The sequence below is a fragment of the Sebastes fasciatus genome, chromosome 2 (assembly GCF_043250625.1).
Source record: "Sebastes fasciatus isolate fSebFas1 chromosome 2, fSebFas1.pri, whole genome shotgun sequence".
NCBI lineage: Eukaryota > Metazoa > Chordata > Actinopteri > Perciformes > Sebastidae > Sebastes > Sebastes fasciatus.
In genome coordinates this window covers 17596458-17623090 of record NC_133796.1, presented here as the reverse complement: position 1 = coordinate 17623090, position 26633 = coordinate 17596458, and the positions used below count along the sequence as shown (strand labels likewise).

Genomic DNA, 26633 nt, shown 5'->3' with positions numbered 1-26633 from the left:
ATTTGTTGTTATCTGTGTATCTGTGTGAAGTGCACACACTGAACTGCTGCAGCCAAATATTTAACCTGGCAAAAGCATTTGGTTGGCCGAGAGCCATGGTGTATGAGGCAGTGAAGATCAACAACTGTTGTCAGCAGGGACACAGAATGATGCATTTCACAAAGTTTAGGTTAATATGGATATTATGAAGGACAATAAAAGGCAAAACTTTGATGAAAAACTATATGATAAAGTTGTTAACAAAACTGATGTTTCAAATTACCTCAGAATATTGCCCGTAATAGTTTAAATGTCTAACAGTTGTTGGTTTCATTTTAAGCTGTCCCAAGAGGTGGCCGTTCTATTATTTGATGGTCCCCCTGATAAACAAAATTACTTTCAGATTTTCCCAAACTCCAAATGGATCTTAATACATTACAGTGTTTGGGGAGTAAAACACCCAGGAGGACATTCTGGTGCCTCAAAACCCATGAAATACAACCCAACTAATAATAATCCAGCTGCAACGTCCTTGCTTTGAATCTGGGTGGGCAACCGTCTTTATCTTTTCCATGATATTTTCAGTTGCACTGCAGTTGTTTAAAGAGGATCTATTATGCTTTCGTGCTTTTCCTCTTTCCTTTAGTGTGTTAATGTATATAGTGTTGTATTAGTGTGCGTGTAAAAGGTCTGCAAAGTTGCAAAGCCCAAAGTCCACGACAAAGGGAGTTACTCTCCCCCACAGGAGCTCAAACAGAGCGTTTCAGACAGAGGGTGAAAAGAGGTGCTGCAGCACAGCCGGTATGAGAAAAGTAAAGCGTTTTTTGAACATTAAAGCATGTAAACATATTCTAGTAGAAACCCAAAGTACAAGTATGCACCTGAAAATAAGCACTTCTTTAAAATGAAACTATAGGAGCTTTGAGTAAGAGTAATATCCTCATAGCCAGTCAGAAATGCATCTAATGCATGGTCAGTTGCTAAATGTATGCATCTAATCACATCCCATTGCTCAAACTGATACTCTGTGTCTCTCTCAATCTCTCACTTTCTCCATGATATAGGGTTAACCTCTCTCTCCCTCTCTTTCTTCAGAAAGCCGGGGTCTTCAACTCTCCATTTAGGCCAGCCCCCCATGAGATGGAACTACTGCTGAGGCAGGTTAAGTACCAGGCCCCCACCAGGCTGGCCCCCAGGGGCAGGGCTTGTCTCTTGGGCATGCCTGGCCCAACGTCCCCCAGTTTCCCTGGGACTCTCAGATCCCCAAGGATCAAAACCACTGGAACCCGCTGCTTCTCCCGGCCCATACTGCCCCCCATTGCCACCAAGAAACAGCAGGTGAGACGGTAAAAGCTAGCACCATGACAGACATGAACAGGTGGAGGCAGAGAAACAGAGCGCAACAATATAAAAGGGAATATAAAAGAGACAGACTGTAAGGGGGAAGAATGAGAAAAAAAGAAAAGCAATAGAGCATGCACAAGAGGTGAAAGAGAGTAATAATTTTACAAAGTGTCATACTAATTATTAAAGACCCCCAACATCCCCCTCTTGTCCCACTGGAGATGGCTCTTGATGAAAGCAGAGATCCTTTAAAACTCCTTTTAAAGAAGAATGACATCATTAAAACATGGCAGACAGCTCTCTTGGGGGCTACTGCACAGAGTCGTTTAGTGTCTGTACTGTATGTCAGTGAGTACTATACTGTATGTGTGACTGTGTGGCTACATGTTACTATCAAATGTTTGTTGTACCAACGTGTGTGTATATCAAACGCATATCCCATGCGCTGCTCTCATTTGTGTTCCTCATCAATTCAGTGTGGCTTGTCCAACCAGTGAGATCTGTGCTGGGACAAGCACTCAGTAATTTATTTGTAAATTTACTTTAATGTCATTTTGCATTTTTAGGGACTTTCATGTCACTCACAAGTTTCACCACGATAATATACTATATTGATTATTTGAACAACGATACGATATTTGCTGTTATCACAAAGTCTGCCAGGATACAACTTCAATTTGATTAAATTGAGGGGCCTGCGATTCATATGTGACAATATCATGTGCCTATTTATTATTTAAACTCACAAAAAACAACTAAAATATGATTTGACAATGTTATTACTGGGCTCTTCCAGACATTTAAATGAAAAACAATCTATTCTTTTTTATGAAAACAATAAAAATAGACCTCCTGTTGTTCACTATAAAGTGCCACATTTCTCATGTTTAAGCACTGTTTGAATGTTTAGGAAGGAGGTGCGCTTGGACGGTAATGGTAACAGACGTGCTATGGGAATTTCAAAATAAAGGCGTCATCTTAAAGATAACCATATATATCAATGTTTTCACTTTGATGTTATTGTATCGCTGATCATTAAATCAACACATCGATCCATATCGATGTATCGTTACCACGTACATGTTACCATATTAAAGCTGCATTAGCAACTTTTGACCACGGTCATTTTTGAAAAAGACAAACTCACAAGTTATTATGGCTAAACATCATACCTTACACATTCAGGAGACACAGCAACATGGGAATCCCATTGGAGAATTTATCTTAGTGCAATTTATCATAGTCCAGCTGTGCATTTGTGACTTTGTGCATGTGTCTATGTACGTATGTGATTGTGTGCATGCATATGTGTGTGTGTGTGTATGTTGATTATTTGATGAGGAGCCATTTCACCATTTGTGTTATTTACGCTCTGTAGCTCTTTATGGCAAAGCGCTTTCCCTATTATTAGTTTCTAGTAATGTAAAACATAAGTGAGCAGAAATGAGGCGTGGATCTGTCTCGTTTTATTAGCTGCACTTCACACACACACACACACATACATGCTCAGACACGTCTCCAGCTGGCTGTAGTTAGGCTGAGTTCATTAATAGTGTCAGGGAGGTCTCTTGGTGCTGACATGGAGAAGAATACATTATATATCTATATTTCTAGACGTCTGTGTTTCTCTGTCGCTGCCTCCCTGTGTTTTCTCCGGTTTGAGTGTGTTTGTGTGTGATTAGTGCAGGAAGTCCCCCTTTCCTTTCTTTTGCACTCACCCCTACACCCCACACCCCCTCCCTCCCTGGTGTGATAACTATCTAGTGGTGATGGATAAGGTTGAGGTGCTGGCTGTGGAAGTGGTCAGGCCAGGCCACCGATCCCGTGGCGATAGGAGCAAGGACAGGGTCCCCGTCCCTCCCTCTATCTCTCCCCCGTCATCCTCCCTCCTTTTTTTAACACCAAACAACAACTGAAGGTCACCTCAAACAAAGCAACAACATTTAAGTTAATCTACACTGCACAAAGTTTACACATCACTCTCACAAAAGAGCGTATACATTTCCACAAGTTACACAGTGATGCATGTTTAGAGGTTGCAATTTGTTCTTCTTCTTAACCAGACACATACAAGTTGTCATATTTGTTTAGTATTGGTAACTGAAAAATATCCTTGCATGTACGTTTCACACTAAAACTAGTAATGGATAGTGAAAACAGCATTTTCCCCCCCACATATTTTGCATATTGTGTAAAATAATATGACAGGTTAATGAACCATTAATCTAGTTTTTCCTCTATCATCAAAACTAAAATGAATGAACACCAGTGGGTGTTGAGATTCTAAAATTGAATTTCTGTAACACAGAAATGTATTATTTATTTTTATGTATTTATTATTTATTTATTTAATTATATTTATATTTTATTTATATATTTTTATATTTATATTTTATTTATATATTTTTATATATATATATATATATATATACATTCTTTCCTTTTTTTCTCCTCCCTTGTTTTTTTTTTTTTTTTTTTTTTCAATTTACAGTTTCTATCTGTTATTATATGTACATATTACTTCATTTGTTATGGTTTAGGTTGTTGTACTCATCTTTCTTAAGGAAACTATAAAAAGCATGATTACAAAAATATATATTATATTTGTTTACAAGCAAGCATACTATTCAACATGAAATACAGTTTTCAATAAAACATGAATAATTATTTAATAATTATTAGAATTAATTTTAAAAAAGCTGAAATTTGTTTAGGTTTGTTTTCAGCGAGATCACTTTTGCATTTAAAACAGTAACCACGCTATTGAATATGTTTCAAGTGTATTCAATGCCTTTGGTACAAGAGTTTGATAAGCATGTTGAAGTCTCAAGGCGATGCAAGGGGGGAAGTGAGGTTAGACAGGGAACGGCACAAAAATTTGTTACTAAAAAAAACTATTTCTTTGTCTTTTCAACTTTGATATGTCAGTAGACATCAGAAACCCATCCCTCCAGGGTAGGAGCCACAATGTCAAGAAGATGCAGAAGGAATAAAATTGACAGACAGCTGCTTAAAGTTCAACTGACTGTTTTTTTATGATTTGGTCCCAGACATTTGCGTGAAAGTTGAGAGAGAGAAAACAGGAATATACAGTATTTCATACACCTGCATACCAAGCATTTTAAGAAGGAATTCAAGATAATGATGGCTTTCCTTTATCTTAATCTCTTTTTTTTATAAACAAATCCCCAGAAAAGACCAAAACCAACAATGAATTTAACCTGTTAGAGGCATTGTCTGTGGAGCCACAGTCTGATATAGCTTATGCATCAGTTATCTAGATTCAGTGTTGACAAAAAACTGTTAAAAACACATAATAATAACACGCTCTAATAACATTTTATTTGTGCCATGATATTGGTTTCACAAAGTTGGATGTCAGTCACAGTGAAATTATCCTTACTTTTATTTTATTAAGGTGTTTTTTCTAAGGTTGCAATGCTGGGATGATGTTGCCTGGGCAAATGGAACAAATCCCAAAGACATGATATATGAAGGGAAAGCATTATATTTGGGAAAAAAATGAGAATAAAGCATATTATCATTTGGAGTAGGGGAATATCAAGCCTGATTAAACCGCGATTGTCTCTGAGGCTAATCAGACTTTATAGTAGATGTGCAGCTGATTGTGTATGTTGTCCTCTCTTTTCGCCATCTTGCTCACTTGTTGTAGCTCCTCTCCTCTCTCTGTGTCACTCACTTTTACTGTGGCACGCTTGGTCTCCTGGTCTCCTCTTTCTCTCACCTGATATCATAATTTTCTTCACTCTCTTTTTCTCTCTCCCTCTCTGCTTCGCTCTTGGTCTCTGTGTCACAGGAGGAGAGATGAAGAGGATTGGCCTCTGGTTTTAGCTGTAAGCCATCGCTACCTGTGGGAGAGGGATCAGAGAAAGAAAGAGGCGGGGGGGTCTGAAACAGAACGATACAGTGATCATTATCTGATTCTTGTGTGTGTGTGTGTGTGTGTGTGTGTGTGTGTGTGTGTGTTGGTGGTTGTGATTATTCCAGGGTCTGCTCAGAGAGCCGGGGGAAATGTGGGAGCAGCGCGTGCGTTGTCCTGACCTGACGTTGCGTCTGCAGACCTCTTACACACACCTGGAGGAGGCCCAGAATCAGCTTCGACAACACGAGTCCATGAGAAGCCCCACTGGCACATTGTGAGAACGCTACGCAGACGCATAATACACGCAAAAACACAGCCACACACAGAATTACACGTTTTCCTTAATTATGTAATTTTTTTTTTCATACACCAAGGCGTACATGTTTGTGAAAACATACACACATGTACTGTATATTGTATGCACTCAACACAAGCAAATTCATGCAACATTAAGTAGCAAATGGACACATCCTTATTATGAAAACTAATGGGTGTATGCCAGGAGATTATTTTAAGACTGCTTCAGACTGGGTTTATTATAAACAGTCTCTCCCTGCTTTATTTCAAGGCTTGTATTAGTTTTAATTAGGAATCGTTCATGTGTATGTATATGTGTGTGTGGGTGTCTTAGCTAAAACGTCTTGGCTCCATCCTCATTACCACTCACAGGCTAATCTACTCAGTTGTGTGTGTGAAGTACTGTTATTAACCCTCTCTTTGATCTGTCTCACACAATCATTTCCCTGACTACAGTATAAACGACCACCCAGTCTTCTCTCCACTCCAACCTTTCAGTCTTTTTGTCTCAATGCGATCAAATAACTAAATAGACATTTTTAAAAGGAACTTACATATCTGAGTTTTCCCTCTGTGCCTTGTCGGTGGATTTCGTGTTGTTTTATGTGTTAGCTACATTTTCTGCATTATGGATTCATTCTCAACTTAATCACTGTTATCATTGATATTTTACTAAAGACTAACCTGAGTTGAACTGCAACCTTCATAACATAACTTTTTTTTGTTGTTGTTTCTCTTCTTCTTCTTCACCAACCAGAGGAACAGGAAGTATGCTCCACCATCTGAGCCCCAGCAGAAATTCCTTTACTCAGCCGGCCTATGCCAATAGCTTCAGATAGATTACACACCAAGAGGAGGTAGGTTGAAAACTACAAACACAAACATTATGATTATTATGATTATTATGATTATTATTATTATTATTATTATTATTATCATTTATTACATGGCTTTGTTGAATACTTGATTCTGATTGGTCAATCACGGCATTCTACGGTCTGTTGTTTCTTTATAGCAGACCGTTGCTATGGACGCAGTTCTGATCTTGGACTCTGGAGGACCATTTTTGTGTCACATTATTGATTTCTTAAGTAAGTAGCCGTGTAATAGGCAGGATAATGTACAGCGAGCGGGTCATTATTGTGTCCTGCATCGCCTTGTTGGGGTTTATTTTGCAACAATGACCGGCTCGCTGTACATTATCCTTTACTTAGTCATCTAAAATTAAATCCTAAAATTAAGTCATCTTTGGAGACCACACACCCACCTACCTAGCCACCATGCTGTGCAGAGATGCATAGCTGATGAATGCTTCCTCTTCTGCCGGGCCGCCACACACACATACAGAATCCATCAAGGTGGAAAACACTTAAAGCCATGTGTGTTACACAGGATAATGAAGATGTGGTAAACCTGCATATGACCCATTTATTTCAGACTGCTGCCGAACACGGTCAACGTTGTTCACCACAACTAAAACACATAATTATGCAAGACTGTATAAATGTATTTTTCTGTGTTTCGCTTCATTCAAAGAGGTCGTTGCAATATTTGACATGATTGTGTGGGAATTATGTTTTTTTCCTTTATGTGCCACCTCGTTAATACAACTACCTAAACTGTACAATCAAGAGTCGAAAGTCTCTGAGATTGAGAAGAGTAACATGGTGTCTGCTGTAGATTTATATTAAGCCTATAATAATTTTATAGTGACCACATAGTTATTATAGAACTCCATGTTCACCCTTTCACATCAAAGTCAATCAACGTCGGACCCGTGTTAAACCCAGGTCGAGAGCTGGGAATGAAGCCAGGTCAGACGACACTTGTCAACCCATGCAGACTGATGGCAGTCACAGGTTTATGCTGGGGTTGCCTGGTCTGAAAGGTATTATTCTCCTCTAAAAGAAAAGAGGAAAAACAGAGACGCCGTGCAGCCTAACCCTTTCAACTTGAGTTGCACAAATTTGTCAAAAGTGACAGCAATTTAATAAGTCGCCGCTCTCCATCACACGCATATGCACACCCACCCACACACATGCACACAATTCCCAGTTATGCCCTCCACTGCCCCCTCTCCATGTATACGTAAATGAGGTGTATGCATGGGTGTGTGTGTGTGTGTGTGTGTGAGTGAGTATGTTAGAGAGAGAATGTGTGTGCGTGGGCCCTGCGGTCTGGTCCAGGCATTAGGTAATTGACTGTGTCTTTGCTCAAGGCCTTTCATGGATCACCGTCCTTTATTAGCTCACTTCCCAGCACACACACACACACCCACGTACACCTACACACACACACACACACACACACACACACTCGCACACAAAGTTCCCAGCAGCTCCACCCCAACCTCTTACCCCCCACCACCAGCACCCAGACCCAATTGCCCGGAAACGAGGAGTGAAACAAGAGAGAGAGAGGAGCGAGGGAAGAAGGAGCGAGCAGCGACAGGGGAATGAACTAACACGGCCCCAGGAAGTGGAGATAAATAAGTATGGGGAGTGAGTGGGCGGGTGAATGGGGTCTCCTGCAGCTGACGACAGGGGCCGGGGGAGTATGATCAGTTTTGCTCGGTGCATCTACGCTATATTTGTAAAATACAGTATTGATGGAAAGCTTGTAGGGTTTTTGTGTTTGAGCATGTGTGGTAGACGAAGATTTTCACTGACGCCATTAAAATGAAAGCCATCAGGGATAATTTAGCTCACCATTTAAATTAGAGTCTCTACGCGGGGACATTTGCTAAAGCAAAAAATGCATTGCAGGCCGCAAATCAAAACATCAGCAGTCATTGAACCCTATTTCCAACAAAACAAACAACAACAAATTAATTGTGTGGTTTGTGGAACATCAGAGCTAGACTGTATGATGAGATATGTTGTTGGATGATAGAAATTCGTCTACTGGTTGATATTTTGACCTACACGTTTACAGTATGTCATCACGTCATCGTTCCATGCTCATGGTGTGCATGTGGTTGTTGGTAGTGCCTGAGATACAAACAATGCTGGGATCTACTTATCAAAACACTCAAATTTTGAGCGTAAAACACTTAATTTCCTGCATTCTGGTGAAGTTTTATGCACAAATTTGTACCTTTTCTACATCAATTTGTGATGGAAATGGTCTTTAGTTATATAAAAGCAAACAAAATTCAGGTGCAAGGTGACAATTCAAAACATAACGGAATATAATACAGTAACACTTTTTCATTCCGTATTGCTTTCAAATTTGTATTCTCCTGTAGATCAACTTTTCTCATTTAATGTTATCCCTGCTGAGTCAACACACATGTTGTGTCTTTTGTTTGGGGACGTAACCTTAACACAAATGTGTGACACGGAGCTACAGGTCAGAGGAAAGACGCCACAGTGCACTCCAAACGTTTTACCAGTCAAAATAACTGTAGGCTACAGTAGCTTATGGACTGTCAGGAAATGCTAAAACATGCACATGACTCTTGGCAACCTATTCTATTATGACTTCATTCTCTGAATATTATGACTTCATTCTCGAAATCTCCGATTATTATTTTTTTTCAAACAGTGGCCCTAATACGCCGTCATAGTTGACTAGAATCTGAAAATAGTTGACTAGAATTCTGCTTTTTGTTTTTTCCTATTCTCTAATTTGCGTCTTTAATAACGCAGCTTTGCTGTGTTTTCTTCAGTCCACCTCCAGGACTTGGAGCTTCAACATCGCTTCTTCTTATTTCTGTTTTATGATATATTGCAATCATTGCTTTTGAGGTTGCATGTCACCACCCTCTTTACCGTAGGCATTGTTGCATCCATGGATTGCATTCAAGCGGTTCTTCAAAAAAAAAAAAGTCCTCTATACTTTCATGTTTTAATTGGGGTGGACAAATGCACGTGTTCTAAATATTCAGGGGGATGTGTCCCCTGCGTCCCCACCCCAAAACCTACGCCTATGCATACATAACATCCAAACACATGTTCATATATGCTGGCTAAACGTCCTTTTCTCTGTGACAACACTGCTGCTGCTGTTGTGTAGGATGTTGTTGATGAAGATGATGAAGATAGCAGTGCCTGCTCTCAGCCCAGTCGTGTCATACCGCTGTCACTCAGAGCTCATCAGACCTCAGATTTCCCCCCTTTCGTCTCTCTGTCTGACGCTCCATCTTTCTGTATCCCTCTCTACCTCTATTTACTCTCTCTTTCTTCTCTCGCTCTGTGGTAATTAGTGCATTAGTCCTATCGTTGGCATCACCCCCAGCTACAGCAGCAGCCAGCAGAGCTTCTTGTCACAGCTCAGAGGGCCAATGGAGTGGACAGCTCAACCCTGGTACTCATCATCTTCATACCGTGCCCAGCCAGCCTCCCCCCAGCCACATTATCTAGCTGTGTTATCCAGCCATGCTCCTAATTATTTTCAAACCCTAGCCACAGCCCTCTCACCCAGCCTCTGCCACATTACCTAGCCCTGCTTGTAATCATCACCCTAAGCCTTGCTGCAGCCCTCTACACAGCCTGAAGCCTCATCATTAACATAGCCCAGTTTTTTCCTAGTTCCAGAGACCACGATTCTCTGGCTTGACCATCACAGCTCTTGGCAGTATGCACACAGCATCCCCAATCCAAACCAGGCCCTAGAAATAGCCCATGACTCTTGGACTTTTATTTACCTTAGCCATCTGTGTCACAGTAAGAAAGCCCAACCTGTCAGGACACATACATCCACACATAATCATCACACAGATGCCAGTACCCACCTCTGCAGGAACTCAATGGCCCTGGCTTAGGCCAAGGGGGGCTGTGTAATAGTTGCCATTTCTCCAGCTCCTATATGTGCCCTGGCCTTGACCTCTCAGGGTCCAAACTAAAGATTAGCTTCATAGACCTCAGACCCTGTTCTACAGCTCTGTCCTTTACTCATTCACATCCCTCATTTCTCGTCAAACTCTCTTGAAGCTCCATATTTCAACACTAGCCTGAAAATATCCGACTTTACTGTTTTGTGAGTGAGCACCTAAACCTCTTAAAGTTGAAAAGTTTAATACAGCCTGCACTGTAATGTTCATTGCAGGATAAAATACTCAAGGTTTTTCAGCTTCTGCGCCAGCTAAATGCACCAGCAATGACTCATTTCAAATGCAGATATGGGAAAGCCCTCTCTGTCCATGCTAATTTTGTGGTTGTGTTATTAGCCATGTCACCAGCGGTACTGCCTGTAACCATAGAGGCTAGCTAATTAGGAGGCTACGTGCTAATCAAGTACACTACAGTGAGTGGTCACGTCTGTGTTTGTCTGCGCTCCGAGCCTTTCCTTCCTCTCGCATTAGACTGACACCCGTCACAACTTTCAAAAGCTAGCGTCTGATCGGAACCAACACACGCCGATACACGCCAGAACACACGTTTGCACAGGCATCCCTGCTTTCCTGAACACATGCACATAGACATATACAATCACATGCACACACATATACTTGCATATACACAGACCATTGCCGATAGCCTACCCACATATATTTTAATGTTGCAACCGCATCGTCCTCGTTACCTCCTCTCGCCACAACACACACTCTCCTCCCAGATACTCTGTTGTGGCTTTATTATTATCATTATTGTATTGTGGGTGCAAAGCTTCAGGCAACGGGCACAGGAAAAGTGTGTCTACACACATACACACACATGCTAGCTCGTTCTTAATGGCCTCAGCCATAATGTATCACCATGATGCATACAACTGATGTATGAGGGATCTTTTTTAATGGGAATGGTATTCATTAGCAATTAATATCTAAACTGAATTAGGCCACAAGTACAGACAATGGAATTAGGTGGGGCTGGGAACTCATATATGTCCACCTTTTATGTGTCTGTGTATGTATTTCCTACGTTATCATGTCCATCCATCTCTCCAGCTCTGCTGCATTAGTGTCCAGGTTACTGCGGTGAGAAAGAAAGAACGCTAATTCTCCATAACCATTTTACGGCGTGTGTAAAACTCTGCAGCCCCTTCATTTGCACAGCCGTAAAACATTCCCCCTGCCACACTCCTTCCTACTCAGGACCTCAGATTTATCAATTAACCCAACACTTTGCTTCCATTACGGTGGCATTTTGCACTGCGAGGCCTGCATACAGAGTAACGCTGAGAGCCGAGTGCACACAACATGATATTAAATTGACACTCTCAATTAAATGATTAGCAATCATATTTTGGTGTGACTTAAGAGAAAGAATGACATTAGACTGTATTATTTATGGTCAAAGCTGTTGGACCCGACTTGACCAGATTAACTCCGGTCACTTCAGGCCAATTTTTTAACTTAATCGAGTGAATTTATGTCAAGCTCCTGTTTTAAAGCTAATAAATAAAATTTCCGTTGGCAATTTATCATTAAAAATATTCACAACTGCCTTGAGTATGATTCAGCAGTAGGTTTAGGTTTGTTTCTTTAGGCCTGAATGCAACCTTCAGGTCTACTGTAAATCGAGGCCTTTTCACAAATCTATATGAAAAAAAACAAAAACAATATGAGCCTTTAAAAAGTCTGGCATTTTTATGTCAAGTAATTGTCTAGTAATCTTTTAGTGTTCACTCTAATTGGCATTATGTTCTTGTTAATGTTAATAGAATACACCTAAGTGGTAGTGCTAGTCAAGTAAAATCTCTTTCGTTGAGAGAAATACAATCCTTAAATCATAGCATGAGGTTAGTGATGAGGTTAGTGAGACTCAAGTACCACAGTTCAGCAGAAAAGGATGTTTAGATGTACCATAATTAAGGATGAGAGAAAAAGAACATTACAATTATTGTGATATCCATCTTTACAAAAAGTATATATTTGTTGCTCTGTAGTTGCTGTACACCACCAGCAAGACAACACAACCACTAGCAGTGTCAAATACATAACTATGTTGCATTAAAACATGGAAAGATAGCGCTTTAGTAGTGATGCATTTCATTTGCAATGAACTGGTGTCATTCTAAATGCATCCAGCCAAGTACTGTACATGAGTTTTCCAACATTTAAAACAGATATTAATTGTATAGTTAGCATATATATGGTCATTCGAGAAAATTAATTATTTTGGGAAACACAACAATACACCCAATTTAAATTAGATCAATATTCTGTATTTGATTAATACTCACTCGAATAAGAAAATAAAAGATACCTGCTGTATAAAATGCATTGTCATCATGGTTATTCTGAGGCGAAGTCAAGATGGGAGATTGCTTTCAGGTTTATTTAGATAGTTTCCTCTCCATGTATACATGGATGTAAGAGAAAGCAGGCAGACAAGCAGGATAAGGATGTCTGTGCTTTTAATGGAGCGCCTGTCCCTGTGCAGATATGCTCCACTGAACCATGCTGTATGTAGTGTGGTATAATCACTGCCTTCCTCTATCTCTATCTCCTGCCATCACTCTTTCTTTCCCTCGCTGTCTTGTTTATTTTCACACTTGTTCTCTTTTTCTCTGTCCTCTTCATCTACAGTACCTAGCTGCAACTTTTTTTCCCCCCCCACACACACACACACACACACACACACACACACACACACATTCCACCCTTTGCCTCACAAACTATGTGTTGTGGGTGTGTGTGCTATCAAATAGCTGAGTGCACAATACAGACACACACACAGGCATACTTGAGGAACATGACAGCCCTCTCATACAGCAGTGTGTTGGTGATAGAAGTCAACCCTGGCTGTGAAATGCAAATGGATTGGAATGAAGCTATGGTGTAGACGGACACAGAGGATACAGCAGACAGGATACATAGACTTACATGTGTGTTTTGCATTCAAAAAAGCGAAAGAATACATTTTCTAATAGCAGGTAGAAGATGTGTTTTGACGCCTGTTTCCTTTTAACTTTTACGCGTTCTGTTTCTCCTGAGGAATCTTAGTCCATTGCTGTACACTAAACTCTTATCATAATTATTGATAATAAGATTATCTCTCATTATTTTATATGTCGTACACGCAAAAGTAGTATTTTTTTGGGGATAAGGTGTGTATATATGAAAGTATGTCACTGTGTGTGAAAATATGGTCTTTTTTGTCTTGTTTGTGTTTGTATATTTTGTTTTGTACACTAGGCCTGATGTTTATGTGAAAGCCATGCCTATTCTATTAGATGGTTGATATATGTGCATGCCTGCGTGTGTCTTATTGCAGGCTCATATGCTCACTAGCCAGCAAAGGGAGCATGTGTGGGGGGCTGGGGTGGCGTTGGGATCTGGAAAGGGAAGCAATCACAAACACTTAAACCTGCAAATGGCCTTGATGTCCTGTGCTAAGCAGTCTGTGTTGACTGATGAGCCTGTTAACCCTGGCTGAAACAACTCCAGCACAGGGGATTAGACAGCAACGCTGGTCCCGGCTGTTCCTGGCCCATTTTGCATGGGAATTGTGCATATTTAATCTAAGGTGTGCCGAGGTGCAAAGACAAGCCCCCCTCTTCTCCGTTTCTCATTATAGATGTGTAATAGCGCCCTGAGGCTGGGGGCCTTAATTCACCAGCCCCAGCCCGGTCTTAATCTTACCCTCAGCCGCAGCCCCCACCTTCCCCCATGGCCCAAATCAGTCCTAGTCCCAGCTCTCTTCCCAAGATTTGTCTCTCCTAGTCCTATCCTATCCATCGTGTGTTAGCCTAAAGGCCCTGACGCACCAAGCTGACGGTCGGCCGTCGGCCAATTTCGGGCTGTCCGTGAGCGTCTGTCGTCAGTCAGTCCTCGGTCTTCCGGTTTCTCTTTTTGAATGACGAATACAGACTACCGCTACCTGCTGGTAGGGAGAGTTAATTCGTCTCACGCAGAATGTACGTAGTAATTGGCCGTTGGCTGTAGAATTTGTGGTGTTTTCGAGTGCAACTTTTTGGCCAAGACACAGGCAACGTGAGGCGGCGCAACTGTAAACCTTTGTTGCTGCTAGTTCATTGATGTCGGTTTGGTGTGTCCGGGTCGGTTTGGCAAGTCCTGGGCCAAAACTTGTTCACCCTTCTTAGCGGGCGGTCAGGGAGAAAGCCACCCAGTGTTAAGATAACACAAGGGGCTGTGCTGGTGGGGGAGCAGTATCAGTAAGACAATGAAATATGATCCAAATATGATTCTGCATTGTATCTAAGCAAAAGTTCTTTATGCTCAACCTTCTTCAGCCCAGACCTCTTGCTAAACCATCTTCATGAGTTCAAGGTACTTTACCACGACTCTCTAGTGGGTAAAGCAGAACATCTACATTCATGGCTTAGTAGTAGTACTGTATGCACAAAAACTCATAAGAAAAAGACCCAGTGAATATGAAATTAAACATGATATTCAAGCTGAAGTTATGGAAATGGATTGACCAATGATTGTGTTTAGATTGGTTCCCTAAGCCTCGCTTTCACCATGCAAGTCCGGGAAAATAAAGGCTCTATTTATGGCACAAAGGAAGTGCTTCAACCATTGTGCAATTAAAACAGGAAGAGGATAGCGCTTTTGTTTCCCCCAGTAGATCGTTAGCTATCGGTAGCTATCCACAGCTACCAAAGAGTATCAATGTAAGTTCTTTGCAGTTACTATCCCCAGTAGCAAAAATGGCGGACGGTGGAACAACCAAAGTAACTGTGGAAAACAAAATGCAGTGTCTCGTGGGTTGAGCTGCCAACTCTTTTCCAATGAAAGTAGCTAGCACTAGCTCCAAAAGTTGCTAAAGGTCGCCAGATGACGCCATACAGTAATTTAAATATTGGCGATGTCATCACGATTCATTTGCATAAAGCTTAGTGATTGTTTTGGTTGCAGCGAGGAGGAGACTGCCCGTGCACGGCGCAAGATGAGAGGGAGTGACCCCATGCTGTTGGCAGAAGAGACGTGGACTGCGACTGCGAGGAAAACGGAAAGCAATCCGATTGTCTTTGCGACAGCGGTGCCAACAATAATACCATTTGGAAACGCTAGGGGGGAGAGTGGAAAAGTTGTCTATTGCCACTTTAAATAGTTTCTTTGTTTCTTCACATTGCATTAGTTAGGAATTCTGCATCCGTTCCCTGATTAATGCGATTCAGCGTCAGTGACAAGAGCTCTCTGAAGCATCTATCCATCTAATTCCATCTATCACTCCATCTCTCTCTCTCTGTCCTCTCATCCCCCTCTAATCCAGCCAACACTTCTCTGCAGGACAGCACAATTAATGTTTCTTCTCATTTACTCATTCTTCTTACCCTTATCTTTTTTTCCCCTCTTCCATTTCTTCATATTCCTCTTTTTTGCATGCATCTCTCATGCATCATATTACTACCTTATGAGAGAAAAGTAAGTGTAGAGTGAGTGTGTGTGTGTGCATGTACATAGTTTCAAGATGGACCCCCTACTGTGTGTGTAATTTCTTGTTTGTACATGTTCCCAAACATCTTTGACCACTGCAGAGCAGGGGAGAGATATTTAGAGAGACCGAGAGGTTGAACAAGACAAAAAAAAAGATTGAGAGAAAAGGAAAGAGAGGGGGGAGAGGGGAAAAAAACAGGATGATAACAAAAGCAGCTCGGATTTCACAGACGCATATTTCATCAATCATGTGAATAAGTCGTGGTGATTATGCATGGCGGTGGCAGGCCGAGGGGGGGCTGATTACCATACACCATAAAGGCTGCTTTCTTATCTCACACACACTGATTAGTTTCTGTCTGCAGATAGCCTCTCACTCTTCGCTCTTTTTCACACACACACATACACCTTCACACACACACACACACACACACACACACACACTCTGGGGTGCGTCTATCTCTGGCATACACATGCATGCATGTGTGCACATGCAAACACACATTCACACACACATACACACACACACACACACACACACAATGATGCTAAAATTCCAGGTAAATGGAATTTACCTGGCGACAGTAGGCCATCCCCAAGAGCCAGATGAGAAAGGTTCTTGGAGCTTCTTATTGCTAACTGGTTTTTACTTAATCAGGAATCAGACAAGAGAACTGTGGTAAAACCACAGGGAAATGCACTGAACATTGTACGTCAGAGGTGGATTTGGGTTCTGGCACAAATTAAACTAGGTGTGTTTTTAGTTATACAGGTTTCAAGGCTCTTTCTACAAGTTGAATCAGTGTCTGATGTGCCATCATACTGTTGTGAAAAACAGCACCAAGTAAGATTTTGAAATTGCTACCTTTATTTTTTTTAACCTTTTGCAATTACATGAAACCCACATTCTAGCTTTACATCCCCCGGTCGGCTCAGAAGTCCATACTGGCCGCTCCAATTTCAAATCGCAAATATTAAACATGTTCAATATTGCGATGGGATATCCTGTTGTGTGTGGGGAACACCAAGGACAGCCGATGACGCAGTCACGTGGGAAAGAACGATAGCCAATTGAAAACCAAGCTGACTGAAGAAGGAAAGACAAATACAAATACAAACGCGAAGCATAAAGTAGTAGTAAGATGGTCCTCAGAAGTGGAGGACCAACTTGTTGATGTGTGGCAACAACAAGTGTTTATTTAACGTGTCTCCATGACTTCATCCATCTTTTTTCTTTGTGAATTTTTATTTTTTAACATTGCTAATTCTTCCTGCCCGTCGTCCGCCAGGTATATCCTGACAGTAGTGCATGAGACATGTAATCTGAAAAAAAACAATGTGCTTCTGTGTCCTCCGGTGTCGTCCCGTGCTCCTAATGGCATCTGCAAGATTTCACAGACTGGAGGAAAAAAAACAATCAGCCGTCCATGAGCAGCTGTCAATCCCTCGCAAACTCCGATCAAACGGTCAAACTAGGCAGCGCCGATCAAATACTAATCAATATTCTGTTACTGTAATGCCTATTTCTCGCCTCAAATGTTTTCAGAAACATCTTGTAGTGAACTTTTTAGCTGTAAAATGAGAAAGTTTGGTGCAGCATTCTAGTTATCTCTCAGAACACTTGAGTTACAATATGCTGGAAGGTTATTTTGAATTTTAGCCCAATGATGCCACAAACTTTTTGCCTACTGAAGCTTTGAGATTTGAAAAAATCTTTTAGTGTGGGCCAGCCTCAAGGTTGGTTTTAGGAGAATCATAGTTTTTACAATAGGCTTTTTCACCTTTGCAGCTGAAATTTATACCAACATTTATGTTGTCTACTTACTCACTCTTGCCCCACAACTTGCTTGGCTTTACCTTTTTTTGGTGGACTGAGTGGTTGCTAGGAAATTGAAACCAAAGTGTCTTACTATCTTATTGTCAGGCTGATATGTTGCGGCCCTGTTTTGGCACTGTAGGTCATTTTCCTGGAACTGAGGCCTTTACATGATGCAGAACGAGAAAGAGAGAGAGAAAGCGAGGCGGGATGAGGATGAGGAGGTGAGGCTGGGGCAAAATTAGCTACGTATGAAAGGCCTCGCTTTGTGTCTCAACCAGGGAATTAGAAATTACTCCTTTCTCTTGCACTCCCCTCTCTCTCTCTCTCTCTCTCTCTCTCTCTCTCTCTCTCTCACTCTGATATATAATGTAAACTCATTTGGTAACCAGGCCCGAGCTGCGTTGCGCTGTCTGAGTGTCTGCATGTGAGAAGTGCGCCTGGGACGCATTAGGGCCTCCTGACAGGGGCCTGGGTGAAATAAGTGAAATTAATGGAGCTCCTTTCATGTCGGACAAGGCCGCGGCACCCCTTTCACGCCGCGTACAGTCACAGAAAAGTCAATACTTTTTTATTACTCCGCGCTTGCCCTACATTCCCCGCTACAAGTGCTCTGCTCGCTAATTGGTTTCAGTTTGCAGAGAAAGAGAGCGAGAGAAACGGGAGAGAAAGAGAGGGAGAGGACTCCATCCCAAAGAACACTGAAGCAAATAAATCAATCTCATATTTTTTTCTCCCCGCTGTCTTTTTTCATTGAGTAACATCATGGCAGAGAGAGGGAGAGATGAGAGGGAGAAATAAAGGAGAGAGCGAGAGGGTAAATGGTTGGTTAGAGCACGCCTGGTCCCCAGGGAGCATAATGATATCTGGGAGCCTGTTAATGGAGACGAGTGGTTAAAGTGGTCTGGGGCCCGGGCCAGGTCACCCCTGGGGGCTTCTAACCAGCAACCTCACCTCAGTTGGCTGCCTGCGCTCTGGGCTCAGAGGCACAATGGAGCATCCCACTGAAATATCATTTTAGGCAAACGCTTTGATGGATTTGCAGAATATGACAGCTCAACTATGTGTGTGTGTGCAGATGTTGGAATCAGTCTTTAAAAGCATCAAGGCCCGTTTAGCAATTGTTTGCATGCTGTTGTGTTTCTCAAGCCTTGCTGCACTCACTCTCTGTCATCCTGTCATCCCGTATGTAAAATCAGCAGAAATATTGTCAGTATGTGTTGTTATCTTGTATGATGGCGTGTGGCGCTGAATGAACTCATCTTTTTCTACTGAACTAAGAATGTTTTGTAGTAGAAATTCAAAATGACAAAGGTACACGTGCACCTTGTGAAGGATTTGGAGTTTGACTACTGTAGAAACTTTATAACTGTGTGTGCCTGCATTTCTGCAAGTGTACTTTGCATGTGTGTGTGTGTGTGTGTGTGTGTGTGAGAGTGTATTGTATGTATGTGTCCTGTCTGCCAGTATGCTGTTCACTGTTGTGCTAAGCTTAAGTGGCAGTGAGGTTAGCCTCTTTCAGAAACAGCACAGCCACAAATTGATGTGACACTTTGAACCCCCTCCCTCCCTCACTGCCTCCCCGCCAGCCCACCACCTCCCACACACACACAAACACACACACACACACACACACACACACACACACACACACACACACACACACCAATCAGCCTCCAGTTAAAAGGAGGTTCCACCAGTCTCGTTTTCTTTCTGCGTCCCAGCTTTCACAGCTCTAGAGTGTGGGCTAGGGTAGGTTTGGGGGGTTTTCGGCGTGTGTGTGTGTATATGTGTGAAGGAGCTGTCACACAGGGCTGGCATCACCATCCAGTTTGCCATCTCTTCCTCAGCGTGACAAGTCCCTGCTCTCTACCCCATGGCTAACACACACACACACACATACCGTCTCTCTCTCACACACACATATGATACTGTTTATGAACACATTGATCACAAACTCACATGCACTGTATGAATGCATACAATAAATACATTTATAAGCACACACACACACACACGTATCCAGAAAACACACAAAACAAGCACACAAAACATGCAGCATGCTCGGGACACGTGACAGTAACACATCACATCACATCATTGTTACTGAAAAATGGAGCTGAATTTAGACTAGAATTTGCTTCAACTTTTGCGTGCAAGAGTTTCTATTTATGTGGCATCACCGTGTGCTGGTCGTTGTGTGTGTGTGAGTGTGTGTGTGTGAGAGATCTTCTCCGTAGTTGTTGGCGTCAGATCGCGGAGGGGTTCTGTTTGTTACAAGGACAGGCTTGTCCCCGCCCCCAGGCGTCGGCATTACGATGATTGTCATGGCGATGGAGTGTGAGTGACAGGCGCGATCACATGTGGTAGCCGGGGAGCAGGAAGCCCGAACCGCCCCAGTCCCTGACATTAGTTTGTCCTTCATCAAAACTTTACACTCGTTTAGAACTACTCACTCCCTCTGTTGCAAAACCTCTCATTTACTTCGGGTTTTTTTCACCATCTGTCTCTCTCATGTACTGATCTCTCTTTTTCTCTTTTATTTCTATTACTCCGGCTCTTTCTCTCTCATTTACATTTCATTTAATACTCTTATATTTCCACTTCTCTTTCTGTCCTCGTCTCTCTCTTTCTCTCATTTACTTCTCAGTTTTTCTCTCGCTGTCTTATTCCAGTGCCGAGCTTAAGGTATGTTTTGGGCTCTTTTGTAAGTGAAAACCTACGGAACAGCAAAGCCTGTTTGTATGTGTGTCTGTGCAAGCGTTTTTATCCATGAGCATTTGCCTCGGCAGTTTTTACATGTCTAGATGTATGTGTTGATGCAAAGGTATGCCTGTGTGTGTGTACACAAATGCATGTGTATGTGTGTGTTTTGGTGAGAGAGCTAGAGCCTTTTGTGCATCGCAGCAGAAAAGGAGGTCAGGGTTTGCACGGAGACTCGGGCATTCATCATTAGCCTGCTGCCGCTGCCGGTAATGTTGCCCGTTACAACCGTGATTAAGAGCCCCGCTTAGTTCCAGCAGCCGGTGCAGACGCACAAACACACACACAAACGCACACTCACGTGTGGTACCAGCTACGTCTCAGGTGCTCTGTAGTTTTACAGGAAACTCTGTCTTTTACACCATCACCCAGTTCAGCATGCGTTCATGCGAGTGTGTGTGTGTTTGTTGTTTGGGGGCTGTGCTGTACATGGTCTCTAACTGCGAGGAGGCTTCAGGGCCTGATGAGAAACCTGTCACAGTCACTCATGAAAAGAGCAATTCACCGCTCCACACACACACACAGAGACACACACACACACACACACACAGCAGGAAGTTGCACATGGTCTTGATGAGTGTACTTGTGAATCATAATGGATGGATGTACACCTCCCCATTTATGAAAGCCAGAAAACTGTCAAGGCAGGATTAAGGCCTTTGCACACCAAGTCTGTATTTTCTGTATTGGGTTTTTAATCGGTCATCCGATAAAAATTGTTACGCACCGAAACCTTGCACACTGAGCCCGATGCGTTTTATTATTCTATTCGCTGCAAAAATTCGAAATACGAGACAAAACCGAATTAATGTGCGATGGGTGCAATGGATAGCGCTAGTCCCAAATGGGGCTAATGAATGAATGATATTAGCAAGAAGCTATCGTTTAACTGCATAGAGCACAATCTCTACCGTCTAATCTTTCCTACTTCCTTTGTTTTGAGACAATCCCCGATTCCAAGCGGTTCTACAATTACCTGCCACAGTCTATCAGCATCTCTGTATTCTTTTATTTCTTTATCCGATGATGATGTTTGAACGGACGGTGGCCCTGAGTAGTCAAACAACCCTCTTATGGCTTATGACGGATGCGAAAAAACGCAGAAAATAGAATCCATTACGAAAACTTTATTGACGGATGAAAGTTTCAGAGTCGGTATTAAACGTGCGACAATTTTTGACAAAAAAACAGACTTGGTGTAAAAAGGGCCTTTAGTGTCCTTCAGACATCTTTATTGGATAATGTTATTTTTGAAGAAACAAATCACCGGCACTCACAGATAGAGTCTTTTTTAGTTTATTCTGGGCAAACAAACGAACGTGTTTCAGCTATAGGCCGTCATCAGCGTGAATAATGTTATTTTTGCTCAGAAGTATATGAAGAAAGTCCACTTCCAAACAATTTTGCCTTGCTTCCCCTAATCAAATGCCATATATCTATATGTAATATCACACATTCATTGACCTGTCAGATTGCAGGAATTATTCAGTACGTATCCAGATACAAATCCAGCAGATTCAGAGCCACTGAATGAAGATAAATAAAAGACACAGACTGCTTCTCTTGTTGCTCAGGTCATCCCCTATTTGTTTCAGGCCTGTGACTGGTGCTTTGTTTAACCATCTATTTGCCTCATGTTTTAACTCTAGTATTTTAAATTAATCAAAGTAAAACAGATTTAATGTCCCTCCTTTTCTCTATTTTTCCCATTTTTTAAATTTTCTCTCCACCCCTCCTCCTGGTGTCCTCTCTGCCTTGCCTCTCCTCCTCTCCAGCCGGTCAAGACAGTGTTCGCCACCTACATCGTCTTTGATAAGTGTGCTCCTCTGTACTCCAAGGCAGTGTGTGACACACACACCTTCTGGTATGAGAACATTAAGAGAAGTACAAATAAAGACCGCTTATTGTATTTACTGTATTGTATTTATTTCAGTGCCTGATGTGTTCATGTGAACAATTTCTTCCTTTGAGTCTTTACATTCAGTGTTGTCAGCCAAGTTAGGGTTCACCTCATGTTGCCTTTTTCTCAAAGACACACTTCACCATATGCTGCTGCCTATTATGTCAGTTGTTTTGTTCAGAATGTGTGTGAATTAGAGTCAATGAATGGGAATGTGCACCACGAGCAGGTCTAATCTGGTGACTCATTCTGACAGCATGTGCGCCCGTAGGCAGTGATAGTGCCAGCAGTGGATAAGATACAAAACAGTTCTCCCATGCTGTTCACCGACAGCTCTGCCCTGTTAAAGGGGCCACTGCATACTCTATATTAACATAAACATTGTGTCTTAGGTCTGTTGTAACTACGTGTTGATTCTGTATCGCAAATTAGATGTGTCAGCAGAGAAAAAACCCATATCACGTATAATTTTATATAGCAAAAGTCTATCCTCTGCAGCAATAAAAGGCCCAAAACTTTTTTTTTTCAATTTTCATTTAATTTTGATGCCTTCACGTAAAATACGTCTGTCAGTAAAATACGTCTGTCCGTACATCCATCCAGTCAGTTCTCGTGAACCTGATGAACTGACTAGATTTTGGTGGTCAAAGGTCGAGGTCACTGTGACCGCACGTCCGTCCTACTGATTAATCTACCAATTATTTCATGATTGGTCTGGTCTATAAAATGTCTAACCTGACCCGCCAGATAGTTTGTTACACAGAACCATCTGAGAAGCCGTCATTGGAAACTGTTTGAAAAAGGGCAGACACTTTCAAAAAATACTCGGCAAGTGATTGGATGAACCATCTGTCAATCAAACTCTTGCTGAAGCCAGTCAGGAGAAGAGCAAAAACATCTTTTCTATCGAGAAAAGCCTTCAGTGCCGATCTTTGCTCTTCATTCAATTAAGAAATACTCTCCAGTTCTGATATAACTGATGCTATTGCAGCATCAGCTTTATCCTCTTCAGGAACCACCATTGTTGTTTGGAACGAACTTTCGCTGTGTGTTGTTGCCTCACACACACACACACCTAAGCCACGCCCGTAGCTGCCAGTAGTTCCTCACAGGATGCTGAATGGTCCGTGGTCTGGCTTGCCGGACACAAACGCATTACTTGAAGCCTGACAAGATGGATTTTCATGTGAGATGTGATACCGCGATTCTTGTGTGCTCTCGTGACATCACAAGAATCTAGCTGCCGTGCAAATAGGGAACATTACCCATCACAAATTCTCAGACCCCATGGTGACATCTTCACATTTCGTGTTTTGTTTGACCAACTATCCAAATCCCAAATCACAGAAGACTCAAACAAACACAAAAAATACAAACCTTAATCAACTAATCGTTTCAGCTCTAAGAAATACTTTAACAATATCCTTCATAGATGTTTCATCTTCCTTCATTCTGAAACCTTTTGAAAGACTTAATTTAAAATGAAAGTCTAAATTATTTAGACCCGTGCTGAACTTTGTCTGGAAGTGAAGACTTCACGTGACACTTCCTCTTGCTAGGCCCTGAGGCAGGACTTCGTCACATAGTTAACTGTTTTGATGATGAACTATAAAGTGAGTTCAGAGTCTCTATACTCTCCATCACTTTCTGTCTCTGGCACAGTCACGAGACACGAAAGTTTGATCATTAAATCTACTTGTTAATTCTCTAACACAAACTCCCCCCGTCCTCATTCTTTCCTTCACCTATTTATTTTCCTTTCTTTTCTTTCCGTCTGTCTGTTCACTCTTCTTCTCTCCCTCTCCTCCGTGTTGCTGGCATTCCCCCGGGCCTGTGCTATAAGGCGTGGAAGAGGAGCAGAGACAGAGCATTTAGTAATGGCTTCTTAATGGGCTTGTCGACAGCCACATTAGAGCGCACAGGCAGCGGGCGAGGCCGGGCAACGATATGCCAAGCCAGATGCCATGCCAGCTGTGGCACTCGGCTCTCTCACTCACACTCTCATTTGTAATCACATTTCTCATACGGATGGACGCCATGTGCGTAAAGGAGAGAAAGCAGACAGACAGGCATGTCCCCTCCCAATTCCTGTCAGTATATTCCTCTCGTCTGCTCTGTTCTCTGTTCTGTTTGGTTCTATCTGGCTCTGCTGCAATCGGTTCTTATTCTAATTTGTGGTCTTGGGCAGCAACAGAACTGTTTTTAATGTTTTTTACAGGGGTGTAGTGGTGTGAAAAGGCATAAATAAACTGTGATTGGTAGGCTGTGAATGCAACTTAAAGGGAAATTGGGGGTCATCCCAACCCAGTAATACCTTTGTACTCACTCCTTTTTTTGTTGGGATCTAAAAAATGTCAATTACACTAAAAAGTAGTACGACGGAGCAAGAAACACAGGCAGGCCGAGGATCATACAGGTTTTAAACACACCCACAGGCAAATGAAGCCTCGCGGTATTGCATGTTTCATACACCCTCCAATCATGTCACAATAGGTGGTCCATATAAACATTTATCGCTCATCCAGTCAGCATATACACAACGCTGAGCTCTACATCCTCGCCTCGCTGCTACACCCTCGCCTCGCTGCTACACCGCTGCCTGCTTTCAGAAATGTAACTCCCTCCACCTCCTCAGCCTCCCTCTGTGTGAGCATTTAGTTGTATGTGAATATTGAATGTTTTGAACATGTGTTCATTAAATGTTGTGTATTACAGTCTCTGTCAGTGCTTTGCTCAAGCATGCTCAGATTTGTTCCAGAGCAGACTGCCAAACTAAAATGCCTATTGATGCAATAAATGGTTAAAGGGGGGCCTATTATGCGCTTTTTTCAGGTCCATACTTGCATACTACTATTTTGAGTTTCTAATAGAACATGTTAACACGCTTTAGTGTTCAAAAAACACATAGTTTTTTTCATACTGTCTGTCTGAATATACCTGTATTCACCCTCTGTCTGAAACACTTCGTTTTAGCGTCTGTCTCTTTAAGCCCCCTCCCGAAAAAACCCAGTCTGCTCTGATTGGCTGGAAAATTAGGTGCACCTTTGCACCTTTCTCAATCTGTGGGCGGTATATTCTAATGAGCCTTCATGTGACATAAAAAGTAGAGCCAAATCTGAATGACTTGTTAAATCATATTTTTTCTAATCTAGCCAGACCACAAAAAACTGACTGCCTTACAGATCAACTTTGACCTACCATACTTGCTAATATAGTCCAATGGATTTTTGATTTTAGAGGCCAGTATGATATCAGTATTTGATAGTTCAAGTATTTCTTTTTACACAAACACATAGCATGAACAAACATTTTTCATGAGAATTTAAAGAATTAAAACTAAATGAATAAGAGAAGACTGCAGGAAGGAAAGAAGGAAGAGTTTGATAAAGTGAGGGGAGAAGGATCTCAGAGAGAGGGAGGAGTGGTTAAATGAATAGATAGATGATTGAATCAATTAATAAATGTTAATGTGCTACAGTCTAACCAGGGACTAGAATGTCTTTGCCAAAGGTCTTACAGGTCTCCAGTAGGGGGAGCCATGTGTCAGTGACTCCAGTCTGTGTCAAAGACCTTCATCAGTACCAAAGCGAGTGTGTGTACGTGTGTGTGTGTATGTGTGTGTGTGCACGCGCTGCCAAAGATTGAATAGTCAGAAGGTGGTTCTTTGTTTCCTCATCTGATCTGATCTCGTTGCTATCAAACCACATTTTCCTGCGTCAGCGCGATGATCAAGTGTGATGAGGATGCAAAGAGAATAAGGTACGTGTGTGTTTTTGTGCTTCAGTGTGTGTGCATGTGTGTATGTGTGTGTGTTTATGTATTGGCAGCTGATAGCATTTTAGGAGCTGAAGCCTATATACAGACTGGCGGCCCTCTACACTGTATCGACAGCTGCCAATTGTCACTCCAATGACTGACAGTTCTGTATTGATGGACGGGACCTGCTGACAGAGGGATGGAGGACAAAACAAAAGGAAACAGAGCACCGTTGGCGGAGAGGGGCTGAGAAGACGGCAAAGAGAAGGAGGAAAAAGGCCAGGGGAGTATACGCTGACTGGGACCTATGAAACTTTCTCAAGGTCATGGGTAAGGAGAAAGGGGAGGAGTGGAAAGGAAAGTTTCTAAACTGGGTCTGGATCAGTTCACACTCCAGCACCATCACAAGGGTACATTTTCGGGATTATTTTCCACGTCCATCTCAAGTGGACGTGACATCATCCATTGGTTAATGGACTGCTGTTTTGAAGTTCAACATTCAGTCATTTCACTTAACAGTACTTTCAGTGCCAGGAACCTATTGTTTTTGTAGAGATTATTATCAAAGAATGTATATTGCTAAGAAGTGAAAGTCAATTGTTTG

The 26633-nt window shown here is 42.0% G+C and overlaps 1 protein-coding gene across 1 annotated transcript in view; it reads left to right on the top strand.

Annotated features, from left to right (window-relative positions):
- Positions 1–22296, top strand: part of spata17 (spermatogenesis associated 17) — a 41058-nt gene extending 18762 nt beyond the window's left edge. The window contains exons 7-10 of the mRNA XM_074612294.1: positions 1075–1317; positions 5332–5480; positions 6261–6360; positions 22149–22296. Coding sequence (XP_074468395.1) covers positions 1075–1317; positions 5332–5480; positions 6261–6342 — 474 coding nt within the window. The 3' untranslated portion in view covers positions 6343–6360; positions 22149–22296. The remainder of the gene's footprint in view (positions 1–1074; positions 1318–5331; positions 5481–6260; positions 6361–22148) is intronic.
- The last annotated feature ends 4337 nt before the right edge of the window (positions 22297–26633 follow it).